At 37.6% G+C, this 24,228-nt stretch overlaps 1 protein-coding gene across 43 annotated transcripts in view; it reads right to left on the bottom strand.

Annotated features, from left to right (window-relative positions):
* Nucleotides 1-24,228, bottom strand: part of Rbfox1 (RNA binding fox-1 homolog 1) — a 2,027,889-nt gene that overhangs the window by 6,849 nt on the left and 1,996,812 nt on the right. For 22 of the 43 annotated variants that reach the window (XM_063226464.1, XM_063226445.1, XM_063226453.1 and 19 more), the window contains one exon: nucleotides 11,447-11,499. The exons of the other annotated variants lie outside the window; for them this stretch is intronic. In XM_063226464.1, the coding sequence (XP_063082534.1) occupies nucleotides 11,447-11,499 (53 nt within the window). The remainder of the gene's footprint in view (nucleotides 1-11,446; nucleotides 11,500-24,228) is intronic. 43 annotated transcript variants of the gene reach the window in all.

The following is a 24,228-nucleotide window of genomic DNA, read 5'->3' as shown; positions in this document are numbered from 1 at the left end:
ACAAAAAACTGTTAGTAAGATTATTTTTATGCACTTTTCATCCAGCAAAGTTGGTTGCATGAACAGAACATAAACTACAAAGGCAAACTGAAAATCCTTCGCTTATTAAGTGACACTACAGCAGAGCATTCTCACCAAATAAATGTGAAGATACAAATCTGGGACAATGACATTTTTTTAAATTTAGGAAACGGCTTTATTATGGCAAAATTTTCCTCTTTGTAGGAAACAACATATTGGCAGCCTGAACACACTTACTGAAAATCTACCTTCCACTTTTCCCACTTTTATGGTAAAGCCTTTTTGGGCTCTAACACTGGGCACAGTTTCAACCTTTGCAGAAACCCAAGGTAATAATTTGGCAGTATTCTCTTCCAAGGAGAAGAAAATACAGCAGCACTGAACTATTTCTCACAAATGAGCAGGCTCCTTTTCTCCTCAGGGTGACCTCTACCTTCAGAATACGATGGTTTTATTATGATTAATAAATTTCATTTCCACAGAGTAAAAGGGACCATGTCAGCTCAAACTGAAAGCAAGCAAGCTTCTTTTCAAATGCTAATTTCTAAACACGCCCTTGTGACACTACAATTTAGACACAAGGTTATTAGGGAAGATCTGGACCCCAGTACTACTTTTATAGCAGCTATGCCAGGCACGTAAGCAAGGTGATGTCTTCAGCGCTGGCTAAGCATAGTCAAAAGAGACCAGCACTTCCCAGAATCTTAATAACAGTAGGGAGAAAATTCAACTGTTGACACATTGCCATCTGGTCTCCAGGGTGTCATCTCCCTAGTGTACCAAGCCCTGGCTACGTACTCAGTGCGTGATCAGATCAGGAGACCTCTGTGTCCTCATACCAGAAACTTCTGGTGGAATTTTGAAGGCGTCTACTGCATTTATGTACACTCTTGCTACCCTAATATAAGCTACATTCAAACCAAGTCAATGACCTTTGTCCAACTCTTGCCCCTTCAAACCAAAAGCAATTTACGTTTATCAGATCTCTCATATGTTCCATCTATTGTTCCATCGATTCACCCATTTATCTGTCTAGTTATGTATAGATCTATATAAATCTAATCCTAAACTCCTCTGCTTAAAACCCTTCAATAGTGTCCGACAGATCTTAGAATGGCATTCAAACTTGCATTTTTTTCTGTCTCTCTTTTCACTCCCTCTACCTCTTAGTTATGGTGCCCAGGTACACCAGCTTCATCCATAGTCCTTAGACAAGGGCAAATCCAGTTTCTTTTTGGAACTTTGACATGAGCTTCTCATTCCCTTGATTCTTTCCATCCTTTTTCTCAAATCAAATGTTATCTCCCAAGAGAGAGGTTTCCTACTCTTAGAAACCATCGTGAAATTTCAACACCATCCTCACCCCTTCATGCCACATAACAAATCCCTGATTATTTTATTTATTCACCACTCAACTGATTATTTACTGTCTCCTCTTCAGGTATGAGAACCCCATGAGGACGGAGCCCCGTGTATTATGACAACCACTTAAATGCAGGTGGAAAAGGGCCACACTAGTGCTGTGGCATGAGAAGTTGCAAGAGGGAAGGGTGAAGGGGTGAGAAGCCAGCCTAGGAACACAGTTCTACCCCCAAACACAATTCTATTAGTAAGATCTATCAGTAGATCTCAGCAGGGGAAAAAAAAAAAAAGGCTTTTGAAGAGTCTGAAGAGTTCGAATGCTCCCAGACATTCGAGGTCTTTCAAGATGCTCAAAAAAAAAAAAAAAAAAAAAAAAAAAGTTTCCGGGGACTTTGGAAATACAGAGTGTATAACTTCACATCACCCCTGAGAGTTTGCAAAACACTAGCCAAGTTGCCATAAAACTCATCAAACCCTTTAGGGAAAAATTGAACAAACAATGAAATAAAATTGCTTTGCTGTCTAGTGCAGCACAGTTTGCAACCCTCATGAAAGCTCATCTTTTTTGACCTTACCAACAAGTTAAAATCAGGAGGCACCCTGAGGCCCTGGCGAGAGCCATGGGCTGGAGGCAAGCAGAGCCAGGTTAAACCCTGCCTTTGCATGCTGTTGCTCCCTGGGCTCACAAAAATCTCTGTCCCTGGGCTTCATCTTTCCCCTCCTAAAACGGTATTGCTCTGTGTGTACCTCACTAAATATTCAGATAAAGTGCTTGAGAAGAAGCCAGATACCTTTTAAAGCCATCTACAGATATAGGAGACCGTGACAGCAGGCTTCTTATATGGAATTTCACCAGGCAGTTTCTTACATCAGCCCAGTCTTCATTTTTTTTTTTTTTTTTTCTGGTCTCAGAGGCAACTGAAACTTTTGATTCTAATATGACCATATGGAGCTCCAACAATCAAATTACAGATGCTTTGGGGGGGGGTGTTAAGAGCTGTCTAATTTATCAGTTACAGATGTAGTTGGAATTGTTATACTTTAAGGTTAATAGGTATAAAAAGAACAAACTGGTACATGGTGAATGGAAAATATGAACCCATGTTTCTTAAAGGGATTTGTCAATGCTGATAAGAAATGTATTGCTTATTGAAGTTTTCTAAATCTAGTTGAGACTAGATGCACTCTGATGAAATACAACAGGCTGATGTGATAGCCCTCACCAAAGTTTGTAACAGTCATGTGATTTTCCAACAAATGTATGATGAGAACAGTATAATTAATTTCATTGAATATATTTTAAATGTCTTTTTATTGTTTTGGCATCTTCTCACCGTGTCTCCTGCCCCAGAGATATCTGGCTATCTGAGATATCTGGAGGAACCCCTGTGGGGCAGAAAGATGGATAAAACACGCTCACCCCAAAGATGAAATGCACAAGTTAGTGTAGACACTACAGATAAAGTGAATGCAGCAAGAAGACACACAGACTGGTGTCTCTCCATCACAGAGAGGAGTTGCTGAGCACGCTTTCCTGCCTGGTGGGGAATCAGTGTTTCCCAGCATCTGGTATGCAGTGCTGACAGTGTCCCCCCTTTTTATATCTCAGTTACAGTCTGTAAAATACTTTGGAAGATGAATCCATGCAAATCATATACCACACAGGGTACCCTCGGCCAGTGCTTCTAGCACCTTGCTGTTTATAGAGCTGTGTCGTAACAAGGGGTGGGGGTGGATGCTCTCTTTCCCTTTCCTGGAGAGTTAGCTGAAGTCTGGGTCTTGACAAGGCTCACTGAATGGTCCTGGGGTTCACTATAGTGGAGGGTCTTTAGCAGCTAGTGAGAATGAAAATAGCAGATGCTAACTGACACCCAAGAAGAAGTGATGCTCATCAGATTGTCATCCTATTTTATTATCCTCAGCTTTTGAATGTTGAAGAGCTATCCAAGTGAGCATGAAATGACTTTTGAAAAAAACTTTTTGGCGTATGTGCTATTGGTATAATTAATTCACTGGTGAGCAGTGGTTTTCTACCCACCAGAGAGAATGCATTGGAAACGTATGTCCAGACCAGGACTTCTTCTAATAGGTCCTTTTTGCTTGTGAAGCTTTTCTGAGCTCAGAATATAGACTAAACTCCCAGTCTTTGTGAATCTACAAAAGGTGTTTCAAATTTCTGCTTTGAAATATCTTGGATTATTTCTGACATGGTCGGTTTCTTATCTTTAAGCAATTAAACATCTATCAGACAACCCAGGAGGCTCAGGATGCAAACCACTAATTTTTAAATCTCAGACTCCAGTAATTACAGGCTCTGAGTATGCACAGATTTGGTAAGATATTGGAGACAATAATGGTCAAGATACTGATCAAATCTTCCATAGGTGATGATTAATCTTCACCTACCACGCTGAGAAACTAGTAGTCATTGGCCATTTCATCCCAACAGGAAGATTTATGAAGATTTCCAGGATCTTCAAGCATACATGCTAGTTTTCTGGGATAAAATAAAGATCCTCCCCAAAATATTAAGATGAGAAATCTTAAGTGTGTTGTAGAGGAATTTGGAGCAATGGCTTAGCTGAGGGACATTCATGTGTACTTTCACATGGAGTGTCATTAGAGATCTTGGCTTCAGCTCTCAATTGATCAGTTAGCCATAATGAATGTATTGAGGAGGAAACTATTCCTCTGTATCTACTATCACCTTCTAGTTGGTAATAGCTTACACATTTATATACCATGAGGGTGAACAAAATCTTACATTCTAAAAACTCAGCATACATAAGTTAGAGGAGCCAAAACAGTCCCATAACTCAAAATATCTAGAAATTGGCTCTGAATAGAGCCAAATCTTTAAAATATACACAAGTACAAATGGAAGAAATCCTCCAGCCATTGCTACTTAGCTATGTCATTTCTGAATTCTCTTGTTGCTCAGTTCCTTAGTTTGGCTTTAAAGTGATCACTTCCAGAAATCATTCAACACATTTTTTACCCTTATAAATTTATACCCCAGGAATAGGAAGGAAAGTATCTGAGCTATTCAGCTTGTATAGGGAAAGCCAGAAGATTTATTTTCATGCATGGATACTGGTCACACAACAGAACTTTGTGTACGCAAAAACACACACAGATCTATAGATTCTAAAAGCTTCAGACCATGTATCCTGTGACAAATCAGAGAACATTATTTGTTCTATATCTGCTCAGAGCAGCTCAGTTTTTCCTAACTCAAATCCCAATAAAGCAGATTAAAGGTAAGAACTTTGATTCTGGATGCATCAGAACACAGCAGTCAACTCCTAAGACTTCAGAAGGCACAATAAAGCCTTGCTTAATGGCCATGTGGCTCATCCATCCCATGCCTTCCCCAATAATGAAGCAGCAGATACACTTTCCTTAAGGCCAAGCACAAGGTTTTCTCTCTCAGAAACCTCATTTCACTTTCTCTGTGTTATCTACTGTTCTATCAAAAGCAGTTTGAAATTACCATGGCACCCCAGTTTCAGAGTAACCCACACAAGGGATCACAAAGATATTTAAATCCTTCATGAGATCCTCAGTACCCCTGCAGAGGAGCAGAGACGAGCAGTAGCTAAGGGTTCCTGCAGGTCAGAATTTCTACAGTCAAATCTGCCTTTGTTACATTCTTGTTGAATAATCTCAGAAAGTTCTCCTCTGTGCCAGTCCATCATCCATAAACAGAGATGATTATGCTGTGTCTCGACTGTACAAGGCTGTACTGAGGGTGAGGTGACAGTTATTGGTCACCAGCTAGTTATTTCTCAACAAAGGCTTTAACTTGACACTGACAGTGTTATAGCTTTTGCCTTCTCCCCTGGATGTGAGCTCACATCTTGCGTAACTGGCATCTCCCGTGAGCCAACAAAAAGATCTAAGATTTGAGAGAAAACAAGCAGGTGAACCCTAGAAATGTCCTGCAACACCACACACACACACACACACACACACACACACACACACACACACACACAGAGTAATCTTACACAGGCAAAATTAAAACAAAGTCAGGGCATCCTACTAATGAAAAAATGTAACACTAGAACTGTACTCTCTTCCAGAAATAAAATGAAGGTGGCCACAGATATGAGCCCCTTATGTTATTTTACAATATACAGTAGACACATTTTAAAAAGTAAAATGAACATAAAAACATAAAAAAGAAACATAAAATTTATTTTTACAATTTTATCTGACACATTCATACTTATCACTTCAATGTATAATACAAACACAATTATTAATGAGATTTTTTTACCTAACTGTTAACGAAGAGTTTGTAGAATCTGGTATATATTCTATACTTCCAACTCATGTCAATGTAGACCAGGGGCAAGTGGGGGACGAGAGCACAGAAAGGGCTCTACTTCTTAAATAAGTTTTTAAGAAACTTATCATGCTATCATTTAATAGCATTGATACCTACTGTTGTTTATTTTAAATTTTGCACAGATAAAACAGTTCTCCCACTCAAGCTATAATTCAGAGCTCTCCAGATACGTTTCCTTTTCACAAGTAAACTGGTAAGGACATTTTATGTTTATTGTATGTAACAAGTTCAGAGCAAGGTCTTATACACACAGTAGGCTCGCAACAGGTACAGTTATTATTTTTAATGAGTTTCTCTGCTTATGTGCTTCCTTAGCGCTCAGAACATCTTGTATTATGCACAGCACACCAAATTGGAAACAGACTAATTAACCACAGATCAATTTGCTGCATGACAACTTTGCTGAATAATCAAATCGCACAAATGTGGAGAAGACAATTAAGTGAAACTGGCTGAAGGATCAATTAGAGGAATGGCCAATTTGGGCCTTTCTCCAAAACAGTCAAGTTTTTACTGCAGTTGCCTGTGTGTGTGTGTGTGTGTGTGTGTGTGTGTGTGTGTGTGTGTGTGAGTGCGCATGTGTGTTCACACATTCACAACAGTGGAATTGAGGGATGGAGGTGGCAGTCACACTCCCTTGTGGCCCTGAACTTGCTGAACAGTGCTTCTAATGATTACTTAGTAAACTGAACAGTGACCAGACCCACAATTTCCACAGCCTCTGTGTTCCTTTGGCCAAGGCTTCTTCACCATTCTCTGCCCCACAAGGCTGGGCCTTTGATTCCTTAGGACCTGGGTCTGTCTCCTCAGGTTGGCTTCTCATGTGACCACGTGGGCCTTGGTGTGGTGAAGGGCACAGCCTTGCTGCTGGAGGGAGTTACAGCTTCCTCTTGTCCACATGCATATGTATACACATATACACACACTCCTTGGCTAGGTAGCAGCAGGGAGCCTTCCACCTCACATTCGGTGGCAAAATCAACTAAGCTAAAGCGGTCTGGTACCTTTCAGGGAGTAATGGTTTATACCATTGATTTTCAGCGAAGAATAAACGTGTTTGGTGATAGATCTAGAACACACTTTGCCTATGTGGTTTTATGTGCAATATCTCCCTGACCCAGCTCATACTCCCTTTACTATTTTATCTTTACACCCAGGCCAGCACCCAGCACACAGGAACACTCAGCAGATACCTGCTGCCAATGGGGATGAGTCCAGTTAGATAAACACTCACTGGACTAACCAGCTGAGAGCTGTCCTGTATTCTAAGCTTCCTGCAGAATTTTAACAATGCTGTCCTCCAACTCACAAGTGTCAGCTTTCTAAGCGCATGGTTGTACAGTTGGAGGAAGGAGAATTCCATCAGGAAGCTGAGGGTCAGTGTGTCAGGCTCAAGGCAGCAGTAGTATGGAGAGACACTGTGATTAGTGAGACACAGTCTGGCTTCATGTAGACTCCAAGGTGACTATGGAAAAGTTTCCAAACACTTCTGGGCCTAAGCATTCTTTTTTCTTTTTTTAAATCTCCAAAACAAAGATGATGGTAATATTTACTTCATTATTCTGTTGAGATAAATTTTATAAGCATGTATATGTAACTCACATACGTATAACACACACACACATATATATACACATAGAATTTATCCTACTTGCTAGCACACAAAATTTGCTCAATGTACAACAGCAAGTTATTATATTCTGAAGAATTTAGCAAAGCTCCTATAAAGGACAACTATTGCAAGAATAGAGAATTTGCTTCCCACAGCGACTGAAAGCCTTGATACTCTAGGAAATAATCGATCAATGCTTGAGCAAGAGGGCAAGATGGATATTTAACACAGACTCAGGAACAGAGACTTTTGATCTGTTCTCCTATCAAAATAGGGCTCAAAGACAAGCATTTCTTGAATCCCACTGCCACTGTGCTCTCCCAGGATTTCACCTCCCTTCTCTGGTAAAAAGCAAGACTCTCCTGGCAACTGTCCTTTCTTCTGCTCTGGTCTTCTGTATTTTGGTCTCCACAACACAGTATAATTATGTACTTAAAAATACAAGTCAGAACCAAACCAACCCTCCAGTGCCTTGCCATCACACAGAAAGTAAAATGCCAAACATTTTCTGATTTCCAAGTTCTAAAATAGTCAAGTGCCTAGCTATCTTCCTGATATCATTTCTAGAAATATGCATTTGTGAGCTCTGGCTACACTGGATGACTTTCTCATGGGAACCACAGCATGCTGTACGGTACTTTTCAGGGAGTAATGGTTTATTCTGTTGGTTATTCTATTCACATGGCCTATTGGTTGTTCAATCTGAAGTGCGCTCCACTCCAGTTATCTAATTGGCTTATGGCTTTACTTTGCTCAGGTCTCTGTTCTGATGTCATCCTTTCTCACGTTGCATTGCAATTTATGTTTTATCCTTGCCCCTACTAATTGTTTCACTAGCCATTATGCCATTCTGTATATAAGTATATCATATGTTTATTCATCTATAAGGTCTGAAATCTGTTCCTCACTAGCAAGGAAGGTCCTTTTTAGAAGGCTTCTGATTTATTTACCACTGTGATCTTAAGAGTTGCTATTCAAACTTAGTAGATATTAGTGAACTCAAGTGAACTTCAAGACACCTGTCAAAATAAGGACTTTCTTTTCAACCTCCATTCTCATGTTAGACCAATTGTTTATGATGCATTCATTAGACTACCCTGGAAATATTTTAATAAATTACAAGGCAAGAGACCCCAGGTCTAAGAACAAGGGAAAATCCCATGTCCCCTTTTGCCATCAGAATGCAACTCATCACATATTCTTAATGTTACAGAACAAGAGACTTTTCAAGTGTGCAAGATGTATGATTTGTGTTGTTATTTCCTTTTGTTAAAGGGACAGTTTCCAGTAATTCCCTTGGAAAGCAAGCCAAACAAAATAAAAGCAAAGTAACTAATATCATTTTTGAAACCACTGAGTAAGAAAATCAATGATATTGTCAGCATAGTCTCACAGACCACAGATGTTCTGTAAGAAACATTTATTTCATGTTGCTAGCAAAATCAGACTGGTATCCTTTGCAAAAGGACTTTGGGGACTTTAAAAATCCCGAAATGTTTGCTGTTCTATCATGTAATGATGTCCATCTCATCATCTTTGCCCTAAGCCGCACACAATGGCACATATCTCTTCTGTCATTGGCAGCACTGTCACAAGTACACATTTTTATAATAAAAGTTTCAGCTATAAAATACATCAAGTCCTGCAAACTCAGTTTTAAACATCTTGTTGATTTCCTTCTGTACAAATCCAAATGTCTATTAGACACCAACATACAACAGACCTACCCTTTGAAGTATTGCTTTGCATAGGAAGATAAGAATCCTGACAGTTGTGCTGAGCAGAATGTCTTTTGGGTTTTTCTAGAATGTAGGGAAGGATGTTCTAGAACAGTGATCCACAACCTTTTTGGGCACCAGGGACTGGATCGATGATAGACAATTTTTCAACGGATGGAGAAGAGGTGGTAGAGGGATGATTCAAAGGAGCATGCAACCTATACTCCCACTATACACAGTTCACATTAGAGTTGCTTTGAGAATTGAATGCTGCTGCTGATCTGACAGGAGATGGATCTTAGACAGTAAAAAAGGCATTGGGGAGCAGGTGTACTGCAGACAAAGCTTTGTGTGCTAGCTGCTCATCCTCTGTTCTGTGGCTTTGTGCTTAACAGGCTCTGGACCAGTACCAGTCCATGGTTCCAGGGTTGGGAATCCTTGCTCTAGAAGATATTGATTTCATCACAGTTCTAATTTCTCACTTTGACTGTATGAGCAAGGTGGGCTGGCTGCAGGATAGATAATCTGACATTTTATTGATGAGTGTCTTATTTTACATGCTGGATTCAAAATTCTGAGTTCAAATGAAGCCTTGCAAAGCATACAACATATTAATATGGGCATCAAAGAAAAGAGTATCTCTCTCAATTTGAAATGTGATCAAAAGCAGTTAATTAAGAATTTACTCAGCCATTCTAACTTAGATAAGGCAGGTGGAAATACTCCCCCTGGTCAAGCAAACTTCATGACTTGTTGCATCTTTTTGGAATATTGTGTGTGGGTCACTTATTCACACACAATGTTTTGTTAAATCACAGCATAAAATCAATATATATCCTTTATACTGTAATTTTTCAATGTTTGATCTATGATTTCTAGACATGGCCTACGACACACTGGAATATACAGAGGGTTTAACAGAAAAGATAGAGGATTCGGGAATATGACTATACCCACAAACTTATTAATTTTTTGAACCAACATTTCTTAGTCCCATCCTAAGTATCTCCTTTTGAGTTGCATATCCCATTATATTCCCTGGCCCCTCCCAGCAATGCAATTAACAATAAATTTTTCTGCTATCTGGTATTAGTGGAGAGTTAAGAATATTACCACTTCTCATTATAGGAGAAGGAGGGAGATCTGAGGCTGAGGATTATGGAGCAGAGGTAGTAGGGTCACTATCAATGGGGTTTTATACCAAAGGAAAAAACTTTAAAATTCATTTTAGAGAGCTGAAAAAATGAGCATGCATACCTCTTGAGCTCACAAATCAAGACTTTTAAACTATTAAAAGTACTAGGACTGACTAAAGAAAACAGAGGCAAAGTCTTGATGGGTCTGCCTGAAGGACAGAGAGGGCCAAGAATAGGTTCTTAACTCTGGTCCCTTCTTTCATTCGTTCTCACCAAAGACTGTAATAGGGAAGGAAGCATTAGAAAATAGGTCCCGATGAGTGTCTGTTTGTAAGTTGGGTTTTACATATGCTTTTGAAGGTATACTTAGCTATGTATGGACAAGCTGCTTCACTGGTCAAAAGCAATACACTGGCAAGATTTCCTAGTAAATAGTTTAGTTGTAATTTAGGCCTTAAAATAAAGCAAAGAAAATGAAAACAAAAAAGAAACCTGTTATTAGCTTGCACACTCATCTATCTTGGCATTTAATCAAGTCGTTCCATGCTAATGAATGCCCGAATTTAATTATTCTGAACCATATCGAAGCAAAAGATATGATTTTCATGAATATATCATGCAACTATGCAGTTTCCATTTGCCAATGTCTTGGTTTCAAAACCAAAACTATTTTAAAAAAACAACAAATTTTCGTTTCTTTATGTCTTGCTGCTTGAGATATATTTTAAAGGAAAGGAAATAGAGGATCTTCAACTAATAGAATGAAGATCCCCATTTTATGAGACAAAGATAATTACATTTCCTTAGTCCTATGGCTTTATAAATGCAGTCTTTTAGGACCCATAATATTCTATATCGATCTCAAATAATTCAAATTTCAATTTCTGTGAATCCAGATAAAATATATCAAAAACACAGAAGTCACACAGCTGTGTCTCTGATCTGCCCTGATAAGTATTTTATCATAAAAACAATGCAGCATGTAAGGAGATTTTATTGTGAATTCATTCAACATTGTCTTATTTTCATGGACACGAATCATTAAATTCAGGAACATCAAAGTTAGCAACATGTTTCCTTCTATACCATCAGCACCTATAGAATCCAGCTATACTTTAAGGGTCTCTCTCTCTCTCCTTTTAAACTAAACCCTCTAAAGTGACCAACTGCAGCATGTGAGGAGGGGGAAAAAAAGGATATTGAGACTTGGATGGATGCATCAAGAAGTAGCAATGTTTGTTACCTGCAGAGGTGTTACAAGAAATTTCATCTGCTGCAACGAAGACGAACTGATTTCTGGAAGAGAAGATAAAATTCACAATACTGCTTGCTCAGGGGGAAATGTGCTCTCTGCCAATTGGTTGGATGTGTATAGATGAGGGGAGGGAAGGGTGCTGTGTTTGAATGGAGGTTGCAAGGAAATGTGCTGATGTACCTTGGACTCGAAAAGTTTAGAAAGATTATGAAATAGGCATGCAGGGCCTCTTACAGGAAATGATAGGCATGTCAGAATATGGACCATGTACAAGCTGGTGCATCAGAATATTAATACTATGTATTACCAAAACATCATGCCAGGATATGGCACTATGCCAGAACATTTCAAACTGTGCTTAAATGGACTTTTTACGCTAAAAGGTTACAATAAAAAACATAGACTATCTACTAAGAAAAAGCACGCTAGTGCTAAGTGGTATTATCACCAAATTCCAGACTTTATTATTATAGTATACTATCCAAATTTTTTTTTAAAAAAGAAAGAAAAAATGCTGTCATTTAAAAAAAAAGAATGTTATATGGTGTGAGATTATGCATAATAATTTCCTCCTCTCCAAGCTAGGCTTGCTATGAAAATAAGGTGAGAGAATTCATCAATTGAAATGAACTCTGTCTTGCTAAATAATTTTTATTGGTACATTACTGGTGAGAAAACATAAATGGAAAAATACTATTTTCTTTGGCTTAGTACATCCAGAAAGATGATAAAACTCTCTTAAGATGTTTCCAACTGTGATATCTCCAAAATGTACACTGTGGTAATTCAGAAGTGCTGTTTATTTCCCCATGAATAAGAATATTTATCCTAGGAAGATTATAATGGTCCAGTGAGATTGACTAGGGTCTTAAATGCTTCACAATCATCAGCAGAGAGGCATTGGGTTCTCATTTGTTACAGTTTAGTGTGTATATGACTTGAAAACCAAAATAAACGCTTATTTTTGTTTGTTTTAGCAGGATTGGGTTGATTCAAGTTTTCCAAAAAGTCTCTAAATGACAGAGCAGTTATTAAAACATCTTAAGAAAGCTTTACTGTTGCATGAGATACACCCTGGAATATAAATACAGCTATTTAAAAATTTCCTAGAATTTAATATTCAATTGAAAATCCTAGTCATTTCTACATAAACTCTAAAAGGAGTATATGTACATGCTCTGAGAATAGCCTTTCTTCCACATAACAGAAGTGAAGACTTGTTCATTTTCATCACTTCTCTTAAAACTAAGTTAATTACACTGGATTTTTGCTTTTTGTTCTGACATAGTCTTTTTGAACCTGGTTCTAGATCCCCTAGGATTGAGGAGCAATAATATTATTATCCCTGAAAATGAAAGAGATACTTTGACTGAATATTTATTTTGACTTACCCATCTTTGACTGACTTAAACGACAGTAAGACGCAAGTCTCCCTAACTCTTCAGGTCTGATATTCCCCCACCAAACCCAGCAAGCACTCAGAGGGGATTCTGTTTACAAAACACTAACAAGAACTCTAGTGTAACCAGACCAGGCCACATGGTTTATGCAAAGTAGCAGGCTCTCTGGGTAAGCATTCACATACCGGGGCAGGTGGGGCTACTCCCTCATTCTAGAAGACAATGCTGGTTAGGTTCTGTCTGCAGAACTGCTCAGGATGTGGGGCAGAGAAAAGCCGTTGCTAGGTACTTGAGACTGATGCAGAATAGTTATTGACTGAAACCTCAATACCTCAACCTAAATAAATATTGAGTAAAAACTTCAACTTTAAAGCCTGCAAGTATTGTTATAAAAAGACCAGAGCTTTTGCTCCTTCCGGATTTTAAAAATATGTTGATATCCTTCATAGAGGCTTTCTCGACTAGGTGCTTAATTCAAAACAGTGCTACATTTTCCCCTCCATCTGTTCTTCTTCCCATTTTCTTCCTTCTTCCTTCCATCCCTCCTTGTTTCCCTCACTTTTGGTAATCTATGTATTGCTATTTCTTTCTTCACGCTGTCTGTATTTTATTTTATTGAGACAGTGTCTCACTATGTTGCCCATTCAGTCGAGCCTCAAATACCTACGCTCAAGCAATCTTCCTGTCTCAGCAAGTAATTAGGACTCTCCCAAAGTGCTCTCCTGACTCCTGAGGAAGTTTTTGAACAAAATGAATTATTTCCCCTTTCATAATTCACTTTCTTGAAATGAAATTGTTTACATGATTTCTGACTACAAATCTGTCTCAAAACATCAGCACCAATAGTAATTAAAATATCATGCCATGGGCTCTGGAACAATACTAAAAAGAGTTACAATTTTATTTATTTTTAATATGTATTCTGTAAAATTTTTACTTTAATATTCACACAAATCTACTGTGTTTCAGGAAGATCATTGTAAAGTGTGAGAAAAGTGCATTCAATTGGAGTCTATTAATCCCATGAGGTCAGTCTGTGAGACCACCCTATCTTCTAACCTATACTTTGTCCATTGATTATAGTAAGTGTGATCAACAGGAAAATCTGCCAAAGAAGATGGGCTAGTAGAGCATTCTGATGAAGTTAGAAGGGGGTAGGGTTTATCTATATATAGGGTTTATCCCTTATGTATATAAGGGTATATACATATATAGTAGTATGTAGTTTACGCAGACCCTAGCTGAAGCCTGTCTTATCTGCTATTTTATCTGCTTCTGCCATCCGCTCCCATCAATACTGTTAAGCAAAATGATCTATTCACATCAATTCTAAGTGGCTTAGTTATGATCCCCTCCATGAAACCATGTACTATAAATGACCAGAAAGGTATGACTAAAACCTAATGTTATAACTGAGAAGTCTGCTATCCTCAAATAAGTTAAGCAAAGTTAAATGACCACAGGAATGCAGATGATGTATGCTGGATATAGGACGTGCTCTTAGAAGAAAAACAAGGTCTTGTATCAAGGTCTCTCTCCTTACAGTGACTCTAAACTGTCTCCTTTCTCAACACAGACTCAAGGATTTAGATTTCTAAATGCACCTGAGTTCCAGCAAGCTGGATGTAAGATGATATGGTCCGCCTGAATAGTGCTCAAACTCTGTTGAATACCTGGAGCACTTCTAAAATTCTAGTGGCAAGATGACATCTGATTAAATGAGAATCTCTGAATGGATCTCAGGCTTTGGAAGTTTCTAAATACTTCCAGATAAGTGGTTCTTACTTTGGTTGCCCCTTCGATTCATAAGAAGAGAAAAAGAAAGTGGTAATCATAAAGTTCTCCTGTGGTTTCCAGTTTGACTGCTTTGGGTAAGAGCCAAATGATGTGCTAAATGTGATTCAAATATGTGCAAACCCAAGAGGTACCAATGCAGAGTGGAAAAGGAGTTGCAAGTTTTGTTTCATTTTGTAATATGGGCTACAGAGAGTACAATCACAGAAACACAGATGCTTTGTCCAGGAAAGGTTGCTAGACAATTTCCAAGAGAACTGGCTTCAAATCTCATTTGGAAAGGGAAGCTGATGTATAGTTACTATAAAGTCACATTCGTCATATGTGATTCCTCTCTCTTTTCTCCTCTTTTACTGTTTCCTGTGGATTTACTCAAGTTCATCTTTGTGGGGGTTTTTGCTTCTGAGTTTGCATGAACTCTGCTCAGTTCTGACACCAAGAATTCATTTATACTATTCTTTCTACTCCTGGATTTCTCATTTATCTGTGAAGATAAGAATTACCTACAATGCTCTAAAATATTAATCCCTGAATTTTGACTTTAACTACCTGAATCTGAATATCCACGAGCAGGGCCTGTCAATGTGCACATTTAACAAGATCCCAAGCCTTACTACTGACCAGCTCAGAAGGACATGGTTCTCATCCTGTACATGGTAGCTGTGAATCTATGAAGGACTAATAACTCAGATTACATCTGGACTTGGAGGAGTCTGGGAAACCCTCCTAAAATATCTACAAATACATTGCTTTTTTAATTTCAAAAGCCACCATTCTTGGGAAGATTATTTGATACAAGAAGGCTTTATGGGAAAAAGTATCACTACTAATTTCACACACACAAAAAAATACTGAGTTCAAAGGGGAAGACTGTGTTCATCTTGACTCAGGATTGGTGACTCCAAAGCCTACTCCTTAACATTCATCAAGCATTAGCCCATGCCAAGAAGTTACTCAGTATCATACCTGTGTGTTAATTCACTTAATTTTTTTTTTACAAATCTGCTTACTTTACCCACCTTGGAAAGTAATGCAAGATGTTCAGTTGTAGAAGTGAAATCTGAACTCCACTGCCTCAGTTCCAGACCTTATTAAGAACTAAGGTCTAAGAACTAAGAACTATTCTCTGAGGTTCTGCTCAAAGCACTCACACAAGGGGTATTTTAATCACCACTGAAGTGGTGAAGGAGATTCCATGAAGGAGGTTCTGAAGATTCTGAATCTTCAGTTTTTATATAAGGCAATGTGATAGAATATTTAGATTTCTCTTTGAATATGATACAATTGAGGCTTGAAAAATTATTGCAATTATACTCTGAACAATGATTGGAGATGAAGAAATGGCATATGGAATAGTTATTTTCTCTTTTGATTATCATATATCCAGAGTTGCCTTTATTTTGCAATGGTTTTCATGGACTGACCATCTAGATTCCACATCTGCCTCAGCTGGTAGCATATTTAAATTATTCCTGTGGATTGTCTAGTATCATCTTTATTCCTCACTTTTCCCCCTTAGATAAATCTCATTTTTGTTATCCTATTTCTTCTCAAATTCACGCAGGGCTGAATTCTAAGAGTCAAATTAAAACAGGAGCAGGTCATCATCAATGGAGGGGATATGAGAAGCCAGGTACAAAGCCAAAGAGGGAACTTCCAGCATTAAGCAGGTGGAAGGACAGACAGTAAATTTTCCCCACCAGAAACACTTCTTAAGTTTTACCGTATAAGACTTTGGACTCTTCTTATTCTTTAACCTTCAATTGTTTTGTTTCATCATTCTTATTCAACTCAAGTTTGATATCACTCATAACAAGACTCCTTGTATCAAATGCTGTGAATACTGAATCTAACATATACTGATAAACCCTCCAAAGACATTTAGCAAAGAATCCCTGAAAAGCCAGTCTTCTGGCCTGGCAGATGGCAAGCACAACGCCCCAAGAGAGAAGCAACACAAAGTCAAAATCTTCTCTGTAGACTCTGGAGGTAACTGTTAGTTATGAGGCCAGACGTTCCCATCTCTGACTACTCATTAGGACATTGTTTTTTTGTTTTGTTTTGTTTTTAACAAAGTAATTAAAATAGGATTTTTAAAAATAAAATGCCAATAACCAGACCTGTTCTCCAATTATTTAAACTAGAATCTTGGACTTGTTTCCCCTGTTTAAGATATGCCTGAAAAAAGTCTCTGCATGACTCCAGTCTCCTACTAGCATTGAACACTCATTTATATTGCATTTTATGACTACTCTAACAATGTCTTCTTTCTCTGCTGAAAACAGAAAACTGTATTTTCTGGGTTTAATGTAAATCACACTGTGCTGTGTTGATGTCAATATTTTATAATTAGTCTAGTGACTGGTAATTATACGTTCCAAAAAATTACATATATTACTTGTAATTCCTATTTATTTTTAACTATTTTTTCCAAAATACTTCCTTTTACATATGTAAATGTTAAACTGGGTTTTGTTCATCTTGTAAAGTTGACGGGAGGGCCACACAGAATCTAGTCATGATTGTTGTCTGCATATTAAACATGACACAGAGAAATAGGGTGCTCTAAAATTTTCATTGCTGATTTTATAAAATAGTTTGCTCATGTCATTCGTTTGTCCTTCAGCAGGTCATCAGGAGAGGCCGAGCTCTGCCTAAGGGATGGCGTGCTGTTCCTATGAGCTCTAAATCACAACAGATAACTCTAGAGGGGCAGATCAGTACAGCTCACAATCTAATTTATACTCCAGTTTTATCATCTAGAAAGGAAGGTTTACTTGCCTGTGATCAGTAGTAGTTAACCTTCCTTACTATGTCCAGTGTTAAAATTCTCTTCTAAAGTGCTACAATTTCCACCCAGAGGAATATTTTTCCTATTCTGCCATTTTTATTCATATTTCAGTAATATTGTATCATACATATATCAAGTGGAATTTTCTAGAAGGAGATGAGGCATAAACAGAAAAATAATCAAGTAAGCCATAGGTACTTCTAATAGGACCTATACTGATCCTTTTTGAAAAAGGGAATTCTGTTAAAATATATTTCAAAACATTTCAATTATGTACATGTTCCTCTTAGTAAGCTTGCTTACATAAAAAGGAAAATGAGATATGGGCTCTGCATTTGTCCTTAATGTCAAAATTCTGTCATCAAGCTATGAGCCTGGGAAACTCAAATCTAAGTTCATCTCCTTTATTTGGAGACCCTGTCCATGTCCACTTGTGTCATTTTAGTTTATTCAACATCTAATATACTTCTAGGCTTCACTTTGCTTCTGTCCTGGGCTCAGGTAAAATGGAACTAGCTAGCAGTGAATGTGGAAACCATGCCCTGTAGTATGAACCAGAAAAATGATTCAACTTTTCTCAGCTTTAGGCCCTCATTTGGAAAACAGGGACAAAAGCCCATAAAATTATATGCTCCTTTTAGACATTTTTGGCTTAGACTTTTGGAATAATGAAAGTAAAGTTATTTTATCAGAAAATAGGCACTAATATTTTTTTGGCTATAGACATTCATAGAAAACAGTGTTCTTCCCTCATCCAAGAAAAAATACAGGTAACTGACTATAAAAAGAAAGCAATGCTAGCTAAAAGGCTGGGTTTACTCTGGAAAAGCTGAACATTTCTACTGTGAATCGAGGGGCATCTTGAGTTGTTCTATGGACATAAAAAGAGAATACATATCTAACAAGAAGGATAAATGAGAAGGAGGGACAATTTGATCTCATAATTCCCACATTTATTTTGGGTACTAGGACTTGAACTCAGGACCTAGTGCTTGTCAGGCAGGTGCTATGCCACTGGGTCCTATTCCCTACCCAAGTTCCCACTTTCTTTTGTTCAACCCATCTTTATATTTGTAAGCTGAAAGTCAAGATTTAAAAGCGATAATAAGAAAACCAGTTTGATCTATAATTAAATCATCAAAGTAGCTTCCATAGGAAACTAATTTTTGACTCATGAACAAAACAAGATGCTCTAATAGTATAATGATGTAGTGATGTTGGTCATAATAACAATAAAAATATTCTCAGAGCTAAGTGTCAGGCCATGTCTGAGGGTCTTCTGTCAATAACTATGTTGAAATCACACAACATCCCAGGGAATGAGGTAATGATCACTCATCATGCCCACTTAATAGAGAATGCAACTGAAGACTAAATACTTCAAATAGCTTACCTTAATTATGGAGTAAGTAACTATTTGATTCAGCCCCTGCTTTAAATCTAAACCTATGATAGTATCCTGTACCAGCAAAGATTTGTTAGTGCTACATAAATCTAATCGTAGATATAATGTATGTATAATATAATGTATGTGTGTAAAAGTTCCCATTTCACATCCTGGTAGAGTCACACACTGTCCCCAGGAAGGCAGAGATTCCCAGAATATTACTCTTATGGTGGTTTGTAGAGATTCTCTAGTCTAAAAATGATTTATGTCTTTAAACAAATTTAATTGGATTGCTACTGTCTCTCTATACCTAACACTCTAAGTTATCTGTCAATCAGAAACTTAGTAATTGATAGCTTTGGGAACACCTCTCTGTCTATGTTTACCTTTATCCCTTCGGATTCTAATTGGCACAATGTTCTTCACTTAGCAGATGAGAAAACTGAGGCTCGATAATGTTAAATCAGATTGAACTTTTGCATTTGATTTTTATACTAATATAAGTCTATTAGGCAATCAGTGGCAAGATATTCACATCGAATCACTTTTTCCACCCATGGATCTTTGGGGAAAAGAAAATGATTAATTGTAGCCATAGGCTAGTTAAAGGAGCTTCATTTAAAACAGAATTGACTTTGAGGGATTCCAAAGCACTGACTGCTCACTGAAAAAGGGAGAATAGAGAAAAGGTAGTAACAGATCAGTGGGAACCACTGACCAAGCTTATCAAATGTGTGGTGTATTTCTATAATCTCAGGCCCAAGCGTGTCAACTTAAATCATTAAGATAATGAAGGGAATAGGCTGTTTGGCTTTGATTATGTTCAAGTCCTCGAAATCTATTAATCTATTCAAACATTCACACATAATAATATACCAAACTGAGCCTGAAAACAATGACAAAAAATTGACTAGTTACTATTGACAGAACTTCTACCTCTCGCCATCACCCTACCATCCCCACTGAGAGCAGTCCCTCCTCTAAATGCTACTCATGTTAATTAAATAGGAAATGCACTATGGTTTTGAGGAGAGTCTAATTTCAGAGGAATCAATCATTGCAATCCACACCAGGGAGAAAATCCTAAGAAGCCATATATTTCTGTCGAATGACTATTTACATGCATTGTACTGACCATAAATATGAAAATAACTTAGAGGTCTCATGTAAATAGAAATCGGCACTTTTTGGAAAGAATTTAACTTGTATTCAGAGGTAGAGTCAGAATTCACTTTGATAATCTTAATGGGACAGTAGAGAATTTTGGTGAAAACTTCTATACTACCCCAGAAAACAGTATCTATTGCAGGCAACCCAGTGATGCTCTGCCCCCCAAAATGAAACAACATCCAAACTGCAACAACAAAGAGAAAACAAGGAAAAGAAATAAAGGGGTTTAATTTTTATTAAGGTTCTATATTATGTGTATTTTTTACTATTTTACGGGATTACTCTGAAGCAAAGTCTTTAATTTGCAGGGAAAAGCATTAAGAGGCCTTTAAGAGCATATTCGCATCAGAGGTTTCTGACCTACCTCTAGGAAGCATCAGGTTTTCTCAGCCTGCCTTTGAGCCCTTCACAGCTGAAAGGCCTTGATAGCACCACTTAAAAGATAGGCTTTATTTGCTTTTTTGTGGCCTATCAAGTCAATGATCTGCAACCCGAAAGTGTGTAATTAGGCCATGACATGACCAAAGGAGTTGTTACACCTTGTCTTGTCGCTGGCAAAAGTATCTACCCACATGGCTGTGACAGCTATGGTCTATTGGGTTTGGAATTTCCCTTAATATCTCCCCAGCTCCTTGTCTGTCCAGTCTGTGGACGATTACAGGATGGGTACTTTTTCTTAACTGCCTCAATTACATCTTCATCCAATCGTGCATAGCAGTTGTTAAGAAGCCATTATAGATTATGGACCAAAGGCAATTAGTTCTTGACACAAAAACTTGAGCGCTCATTCTTTCAGTACACGCATGTGTGTGCCCACGAGTGTGTCTGCAAAATAAAAACTGAGACACTCAGGAAATCTATCTTTCAGTAACAGTCATATTGCCTTTTATCACTTAGAGTCTGGCATCCAAAATCCCGTTTCAAAAATCACAGGGATGCTACTATCATAACCTATACATCTCCTTCCTTTCATACCATTTCTGAGCTATCTCAATTATTATCAAATAAGATCAGTAACAGACTGCAGGAAAGGTCTGGAGAATATACAATTTAATTTTTTTTTTTTTTTGGTCTTTTTCCTTTTTATCGGTACCGGGGATCGAACTCACGACTGCCTGCTTGCAAGGCAGGTAGTTATGCCGCTGAGCTAAATCCCCAGCCCCTTACAATTTAATTCTTACAAAAAATTCTTTGTGAGAATGTCCAATCAGAAACATTTTAAAAGGAGCACTGTCACAGATTTTCTTTAAAAAATTTATTTTTGTCTAATATGTGTGCCTTGTAATGACAATCTCACAGCAATGCTTCATTTTCTAGTTAGTCTAAAGCTGTCTAGAACAATTAGTTTTATATTCTCATCTTGAGGGGATCTAGAATTACTGAAAGAGCAACTAAATCTGGTAAGAGAGTGAACTTCAAGTGAAAAAGAAAAATTAAGACACACAGAAGTAATATTTTGTATACAGAAACATTTTCAGCATAGTGTTCTAATGAACTGGACACACTTCTATAGGCACTGGGGTACAGGAGAATGAAGAAAGGTATCTCTGACTCTCTACGCTACATCCTTCTGCAAGATCACAGAACATTTGTTTTTATAATAAAATCAGGAGAGCTAATCAGGATGAGTGAAAATAATAGGAAAGCTAAACTAAAAATAAGAATAACATTAACCATGACTATCGACGGCGACCTGGGTGTGATTGCTGCCCACGGCCACGTTTTGATTCAACAGTCTAGATGCTAACTTCAAAACAGCTTCTTTTCTTCCCTGGACCCTTGTCTTAGTTGACAGATGCCATGAAATCCTCTTCTATGCCTTTATACCTCCTGGAATGATAGCCTCAGTTCCTGTTTTACTGGGAATACCTTATTCAGCATCACCAAGTTTTACAATGCCCTCACTATATTTTTCCAGCAGTAGGGATTAGAAAATCCAATGAAAATGTAGGTAAAACAAAGAGCATAGCACAGAGTTGCCAGTGTTTCTTATTCTAAATAAGAACATTATAAGCAAAATTGAATATAGAAACAAAACAAAATTACTATTTCCTATTTCCATTATTTTTAGAAATAGAAAGCTATTTTTAGCACTGTGTGAGAGGAGGGAATGGATAAACCCTGTCTGTTCTGCAGAACAGGAAACTGACAAACCATAGTACCCTGTCCCTGCTCTTCTCTGGTCTCAGAAAGCCAGTAATTATAACATCAAAGGCAGTCACCAGGTCTGGAATTGGCCTTAGTAGATACTGATTTAACTGAGTAACTTGCACATGATTTTGAGATCTCTCCTTAAATACATTACAAAGGAAAGACACAAAGACTTGCTACTGCACTGGGTCTGAAATAGGTTCAAATCTTATTAGACATGGTTCAGATAAGAGGAAACTGAGGGGAAGATGGAAACTTCATCTTTTGTCTGGTTGGTGTGGTCTACCTTCATTAAAGCTTCTACATTATCCATACATTAAGCTCTCAGTGCTCTCTCTAATGTGACAAAAAAGGTAAAATCATCAAGCTCATAAAGTACAAGTTTTCTTTAAAAGTAAACTTTCTATAAAAAGATCCTTAAATACTAAATTTAATTTTCCATTTATTATGCACATACATTTATGTCAACAACTACCATTTGATAAGGATTCCAAATAAAATAGTGTATCATTTTAAATCCAGTTGTTTGTTATTTTATGTTATTTCTTTTACTATTTTGTTAGTAATGGGGGTTGAATCCAGGCTCTTACAAGGGAGGGGCAAGTCCTTTAGCCCTGTGCTACATCACCAGTTTGTCCATACATTTTCTCTATTGCTTCATTTGGATTCAGAAAATAAAAACCCTCAAATAGGTAAGATGTACCCTGTAGTAATGAATCCTTTTACTTTTGAGTTTCATATGGATTCAGTTACACTTACTATAGGTGAGCTTATAATAAAATACGACAGAAAGATGGTCTTTTTCTGACTCCTCTCTTGCCCTGTCTCATTTCTTCTTCCATCTTCCCACTCATCCACCCATCTACTCATCTATATATCTTTCTCGTCTATCTCTCTACATCCATCTACTCATCTAGATATGTATGTGTGCATTGATCACCACATAATTTTCAAAGGTAACCCGAATACTGAAAACCTCAAAGACATGCCTACTTATATCTATCACTTTTTAAGAAAAATACTAATTTATTTCTACCTGAAATAGAACCTTTTATTCATAAGTCATGAATATCAGTTTTAAATGATGCTATACCATGTACCTTATGATGCCTGTACTTGACAAGTCCTTGCTTTCTTGTGCTAAAATTTACCTACACATCCTTATGATCCCTTTGTCAGGCCCTAAAGCACAGATGTGGGTATGTATAGGTATATAGGAAGACAGCAAGATAATTGATATAATGGCATTTTATTTAGGTTTCTGTTGAAATTAGAGGAGTATCAATATTATCCCATTTTTGTCACACAAAAAGCAATTTCATGTGGCACCTTTTAATACTATGTTGACAATTAACTTTAAGGTTTAAAAAATAACAGAAATATTAAAATAAACTCTTTTTGCTTTTAGAAACTTTCATTTGGTCTAGGGAATACCTGTGAAGTCTGGTGCTAAAATTGTATGACAAAGCTCCCTGGCATTAGAAGATCTTTAAAGTAAATAAATGTTTTAAAGGCAGTTTCCTGGCAACCACTACATTGCTATACAATTTGAGTGAAACACATCGTGTTGGTTTTGTTTCTGGTTGGTCTAATAAGCTTCTTTCTGTCCTATCTTTCTGCCCTACCAGAAGGAACATTTTCATGCACTGACCACTAGGAAATGTTAGAGTGTTAGCAAGCAGGACAAGCATGGCTGATGTCTGTCTTTTGAATGAGATATTTCCATCAAAGCTACATACACATCATATGCATTTTCCTAAATATTTGTGGCACAATTCACGGAACAGATATTTTTCCCCTCCCTATTTCCCAGTTTGGCTGCTGAAAGATGCAACAAGGACTAAGTCATAAGAAACAAAAAATCAAGAACCAATCCATAAAGAGAACACTGCTCCTCCCCCCGCTTAATTCAAGCAAGCCATTCACAGAGCTAATGGGATGGACCTGTTGAATCCAGAACAAGTCACAGACACATCAGCAACATTAAGTGGCATGCAATGACCAGATGACCATAGGTGCCACTGCCATGCTTTGATTGGCTCAAGCTCAGAAAACAATCTCATTGAAAGTGTAGACA

This window comes from Cavia porcellus, unplaced genomic scaffold (genome assembly GCF_034190915.1).
Source record: "Cavia porcellus strain 051 isolate PalLab524CR breed Dunkin Hartley unplaced genomic scaffold, mCavPor4.1 scaffold_16, whole genome shotgun sequence".
Classification (NCBI taxonomy): domain Eukaryota; kingdom Metazoa; phylum Chordata; class Mammalia; order Rodentia; family Caviidae; genus Cavia; species Cavia porcellus.
The sequence above is the reverse complement of the archived record's forward strand: the minus strand, read 5'-3'. Positions and strand labels throughout refer to the sequence as shown.